The 6,194-nt window shown below is 48.4% G+C and overlaps 1 protein-coding gene across 1 annotated transcript; it reads right to left on the bottom strand.

The window, feature by feature from the left end:
* Positions 1-200: 200 nt before the first annotated feature.
* Positions 201-2,600, bottom strand: LOC119268709 (salicylate carboxymethyltransferase-like). The gene is made up of 2 exons (XM_037550409.1): positions 2,527-2,600; positions 201-1,609 (listed from the first exon to the last, which is right to left on the bottom strand). Exon 2 carries the CDS (start codon positions 1,539-1,541, stop codon positions 402-404), a length of 1,140 nt encoding a protein of 379 aa, XP_037406306.1. The 5' UTR covers positions 1,542-1,609; positions 2,527-2,600; the 3' UTR covers positions 201-401.
* Between the last annotated feature and the right edge of the window lie 3,594 nt (positions 2,601-6,194).

Raw genomic sequence — 6,194 nt, 5'->3', positions numbered from 1 at the left:
TGAGTAACTCTCGGCAAAAACACAAATTTAGGATATGTAAAACGTTTACTGTTCATGTACTGTTTTAACCCAAATTTGTCTTTTTTTCTGAGAGCTACTCATATGTCCAAATGATCTGAAATTCAGAGCAAAAATTGAAAAAAATTTTTCTTTTGTATTTTGTGTGATTTTTTTTAACCGTGTGGAGCTAAGCCTGGGTTTAGAAATGATACTCCTATTCGAGATTCTAAGCTAAACTTGATACATGGCGTAAAGCTGAAGAGACAAAGGATGCACACATTCCCATGATAAATGTGACTTTTGCTGCCAATTACTACTACTAAACAATACTGAATATGACAATAGAACAGAGTCAAACCTAAACTTGCTAAAGAAAAATACAGTCAGTAGACAGACTCGAGTCACAACCTGGTGAGGACTACCCCTATCTGGACACTCTTGACCTCTTCCCTCTCCATGGACTCGGTGACCAGCTGCGTGTACTTGTGGAAGAGCGCGTCGACGATGTCCGGGCCGAAGTGGTGGCTGAGCATGGACTCCTGGATGGCCCTGATCGCCATGGACACCGTCCTGCCATCCTCCTTGGCGTCGCCGCTGCTGCTGAGGTTGATCTCGTACGTCTGCACGTAGTCGAGGCTGAAGGACCCCTCCAGCCGCACCTCCACCTCCATCTCCTGCAGCGACGGCGCGTAGAACGGCACGTTGTACGCGTCCACCTTGTCCTGCTCCACCAGCCCCTGCGACACGAGCGCCGCGAAGGACTCCGAGAGGAGCTCCCACAGGAAGGTCGTCCTCCTGTCCACGCACTCGTCGCTCTGCCTGCCGAGCATGGCCAGCACCATCCGCCCGCCGGGGAAGACCTCGGCGGCGCGCGACTTGAGGAACAGGCTGAAGTCCCTCTGGAACTGCCTCCGGTAGGCCACGGACACGGCGGGCGGGCTCGTGCTCGATATGTACATTTTGCCCTTGTTGATCGGTGCCTTGGCCTCGTCGAAGAGGCCCGGCGGGACCTGGGAGAGCCAGTGCAGGCTGGAGCAGGAGCAGATGAAGTGCACGCTGGTCCTCGGGAACAGCCTCCCGTAGAAGGACCCGGGCACGCCGGACAGGAACACCATCGGCCGGCCCCACTCGTCGGACTTGGCGGCGGACTTGAGCCTGTGGGTGAACTCCGGCAGGCTGAAGAAGATGGTGTTGAAGTCGTTGGTGGGGAGGTCGTTGAGGAGCACCGAGAACTCGGGCGGCGGCTGCGACGACCGGCAGCAGACCTTGCCGACGCCCCCGATGATGTCCTCCACCAGGCAGAGCGCGTTGGGGCCCGAGGAGCACCCGAGGTCGGCCACCGTGAACCTCTCCGGCATCTGGGAGATGTACACGTCCGTCGCCGAGTTGACGATGAGGCTCTTAAGGGTGTCCATGCCCCTCTTCTGGAGCGAGGAGTTCTGCGCGTAGCTGCTCTCGTCGAGGCCTTCTTTCATGTGGAGGATGGTCTCCACGTCCATGAACGGGAGCTTGTCGGAGCAGTGGAGCAAAGAGGAAGCCATTGCCGGCTACTGTTGTGGTATAGTGGACAAGCTCGATCTCAAGTCTCGAGAATTGGTTGCCTTCTTTCCTGCGGTCATGTAATATACACGGTCAGAACTCTGGTTAATTGTGTAGTACATCCTCATTTTGCACAAATTATTACCCTGCCCCTGCCCACGGTGTAGGTGTAAACAAACAAATATTCTCGAGGCATCTGTTTAGGCCGCTTTGCCCAAAGAGAGCGTGATATGTCTAACTGAGATATCCTTTTTGGCTTGGTTTGGTGTGACTGATTGAGAAGCCAGGTTCAGATAAAAGTACAATACTGTCAAGCTTTCAGTACATGAGTCTGCGATTCGCTGTTATCATATCATGCATGGCCCTAGATTTGACCATCATCAGGTGAAACCAAGTGAAAGTGTGGCGACAGAGAGAAAAGGTGCTGCAAGCAGCAAAACAAGAGTACTGGTGAAAACCTTTTCCTTTTGGAATATATAAAAAGAAAAAATGGGAGAAATAAATTTGTGCGCCATGTTCCCTCGCCAACAAGTGGCCGAAAACCTGAGTCAACCGACACCTTTGGTGCTCAACTGGTACCCTGTCTACCATGACCGACTCCTATGCAGGCATGGTCGCAACTCAGAGACATATCCATGCTTTTTCTAAGCAAGATTTTGTTCTTGCTATTAGGAAAGGACGACATTCCCATGCCTGAATGGACAAATGGAAATGGGTAGTTCCTGAAAGCATGCCCACTTTGCTAACAGGCATTTCCATGTGCAAAAAGCCTCTCTTTTCAGCTCTTCGTTTCAGAAATGGAAGGTTCTTGATTGAACACATGCGGGAGAAGTGGATAAACACTGAGTAACTGAACGAATGCGGAGCGGAAAGCCATCCTCTAGTCTAGCTGTCTGGCATCACCACCCATGGGTGCAGACAATGCTATTTGCACGCACACCACCCATTTCAGAGCCAAACCATGCAAGCAGATTGTGATGAACTTACCTTTGGGTTTCAGACAGACAGTATCCTCTGGCCTCCTCTCCGAGCTGCTCTGCTTTGCTTGGTTAGCAGGTTGGGTGGCTTGGCATCTGCAGTGCCCGCGGCTCGGGGAATTTATAGGCAGGCAGATGGAATCAGAATAGTTGAGTTGCGAGAGGCTGCCCCCACTTGCGCACAACTGTAGTCGTAAAAATGACCACCACCACCACCATGCCCATGCTCGGCTCCACACCGTTGGCTAGCGTATGGAGAAAAATATCAGCAGCATGTCTCGCTTTGCTACTAGTCTATGATATTGGTGGCGTTATTCTTATACATGCATGGAGCCATGGATTAGATACGATACGCCACACACAGCTGGTTCTCACTTCTCACGATGCACCCATTCATTCACGCGCCCATCCGTATCATTCGTGCCTGTGGACTCCGGGACTCTGTGTGTGTATAAACAAAATGAAAGATTCACAAATCTTGCGGTTAGTTTATGGGAGGAATCTCCAAAAGCCCGGCTCTGGAGAAGACGGGAGATATTCGAGGCCCATGAGTTGGTAGCGTATGGTCGCGGGACAGGTAGGCGGTGCCGGTGGAAAATTAAGCGGCGGCGAGATGCGGGATGGACCGAGCGACGGCCGCTTTTCCATGGTCTTTTCCGTGCAGTTGGTGGCGGGGGAGGGAGGGGTCGTCCGCCCTACCTCTCCGGCCGCCCGGCGTTTTTCTTCCATTGCCTTCCCTTTCCTCGGGCTGGTGTTGGCTGGTCAGTCGGTGGTGGGGTGGTCACTGCAGGTACGAGAGGAGCAGGGCATCCCGGAGGACGTGCCGACGTCTCGTCGGAACATTCCCTCCGCTAACTTGCCTGTCAAGAGTGGAATGTGGCCGTGAGAGCCTGAGGCCCAGGTGAGTTGCTTCCCAGGGCGAGAGTGTTCGGCACAGTCTCCCCTGGTCCTGGTGAATCTTCTCCCTCCGTTTCGCTGTTGCTCGTCTCGTCCCAAGCGTAAACCGCGGCCGGCGGGCGTCATGCATAATTGCGGTCGTTTTCATGCAGGGAAACGGTCCTGGGCTTTATTCGCGGGTGAAGCAAAAGTACTGACAGACGCACGGGAATAAACCTATAGCTATGCTTAGGCCCTTTATATTAATCACACAGTTCAGATCTAACGACCAACGTCGCGTCTGAATAAGTAAATTCGACGAACAAGCAAGCAGGAATCTCTTCTCTGTCTGCATGCACTCGGGAGACAAACAATGCGAAAATTATGTAACTAGGCTAAGCTTTTACAGTTGGAGCTTAGGCAAAGAGATTTATGCACGTACTGATTAAGACCAGACATGCTATATTGTAAGCACATAGCATCGCTTAGACGCATCTCTTTTTTTGCATTTCAGGTAATGGAGAACAAAGAAAATGCGAATTTCTGGCCTAGCGAATGCCCTAGATGGACACGTCCATTGCTGCAATTGTCTAATGCCCTTTTCAGGCTTTGACAGAACATTTAAAATTCCAGATATGATCTGATCTATTCCACATTTTCTATCTCTGGATGCATTATTTAAGGTATCTGTGCACAACACTTTGTCCCTTCAGGACTGTGCCCGATCTCTAAGTTCTAGACCGCTGATTCACTAATGTAAATTGTCATGTTTGAGTGAGCCCAGTTTATCTGCTCCCACCCAGAAACAGTAAATTCAGAAGAAGAAATAGCTCCTGAAACAATTTTTTAAAAACCTGAAATTTTTCGGCATCGAAGATGCTAAAGTGCATTAGGTGCATGCAAAATTCCATGATGAGCGGACATTTGAGTGGCTCAGTAGATTTACTTAGCAGTAAATCTTCACAAAGATCTGCATGCCTGCCACGTGGTGAAGCCGTTGTAGTGTTAATTGGGAGGAGGGATTTGAGCATAGTTTCTTGTTCTGTCGGTACACTCGGGATACCCTGGTTTTTATTATGCTGACAACAAGATATTATAATCAGTTCAATTCTCATATTTGTTAATCTAAATACTAGTGTTTCATAATATCAAATCTCATTTAAAAGATTGCATCCAATTCTCGCAACAACATACAAGGTATCATCTCTAATATATGATACATTCCATCACAAGATGGGCCAGTACAATTTTCCAAAATTTATCAGTGCAACTTTTATTAACAGTAGATATAACATTAAACCTACCTAATTGCATAGAAGCAAACCATAATACATACCGGCATCTTTAACGTTAAGCTAGAGAGAGATAGAGGCATTTGAACTTGATTTTTGTAAGTCACACACATATCACTATAGAATTTCGGGTTCCGACAAAACCTTTAAGGTTCGAACACCGGGGTGCGCGTGAAGATCTCACCCTCATTGATCACGCCCTCAAACACTTCGCGATCTCTAGGCTAAGCACACGAACTCACAACACATGAGACACAAGATTTATACTGGTTCGGGCCACCGTTGTGGTGTATGAAGGAAATATGCCCTAGAGGCAATAATAAAGTTATTATTTATTTCCTTATATCATGATAAATGTTTATTATTCATGCTAGAATTGTATTAACCGGAAACATAATACATGTGTGAATACATAGACAAACAGAGTGTCACTAGTATGCCTCTACTTGACTAGCTCGTTAATCAAAGATGGTTATGTTTCCTGACCATGAACAATGAGTTGTTATTTGATTAACGAGGTCACATCATTAGTTGAATGATCTGATTGACATGACCCATTCCATTAGCTTAGCACCTGATCGTTTAGTATGTTGCTATTGCTTTCTTCATGACTTATACATGTTCCTATGACTATGAGATTATGCAACTCCCGTTTGCCGGAGGAACACTTTGGGTGCTACCAAACGTCACAACGTAACTGGGTGATTATAAAGGAGCATTACAGGTGTCTCCAAAGGTAGATGTTGGGTTGGCGTATTTCGAGATTAGGATTTGTCACTCCGATTGTCGGAGAGGTATCTCTGGGCCCTCTCGGTAATGCACATCACATAAGCCTTGCAAGCACTGCAACTAATATGTTAGTTGTGAGATGATGTATTACAGAACGAGTAAAGAGACTTGCTAGTAACGAGATTGAACTAGGTATTGGATACCGACGATCGAATCTCGGGCAAGCAACATACCGATGACAAAGGGAACAACGTATGTTGTTATGCGGTCTGACCGATAAAGATCTTCGTAGAATATGTAGGAGCCAATATGGGCATCCAGGTCCCGCTATTGGTTATTGACCGGAGATGTGTCTCGGTCATGTCTACATTGTTCTCGAACCCGTAGGGTCCGCACGCTTAAGGTTACGATGACAGTTATATTATGAGTTTATGCATTTTGATGTACCGAAGGTTGTTCGGAGTCCCGGATGTGATCACGGACATGACGAGGAGTCTCGAAATGGTCGAGACGTAAAGATTGATATATTGGAAGCCTTTATTTGGATATCGGAAGTGTTCCGGGTGAAATCGGGATTTTACCGGAATACCGGGAGGGTTACCGGAACCCCCCGGGAACCATATGGGCCATCATGGGCCTTAGTGGAAAGGAGAAAGGGGCAGCCCAAAGGGGCTGCGCGCCTCCCCCCTTCCCCTAGTCCTATTAGGACTAGGAGAGGTGGCCGGCCACCCCTCTCCCTCTTTCCCCCTTGGGAATCCTAGTTGGAATAGGATTGGGGGGG

This window comes from Triticum dicoccoides, chromosome 3A, assembly GCF_002162155.2.
Source record: "Triticum dicoccoides isolate Atlit2015 ecotype Zavitan chromosome 3A, WEW_v2.0, whole genome shotgun sequence".
NCBI classification, from domain to species: domain Eukaryota; kingdom Viridiplantae; phylum Streptophyta; class Magnoliopsida; order Poales; family Poaceae; genus Triticum; species Triticum dicoccoides.
This window is presented reverse-complemented; position numbering and strand designations above follow the sequence as displayed.

Bases quoted from the DNA above. Each gene is read 5' to 3' on its own strand.
- LOC119268709 (XM_037550409.1), bottom strand. From the start codon at position 1,541: ATGGCTTCCTCTTTGCTCCACTGCTCCGACAAGCTCCCGTTCATGGAC.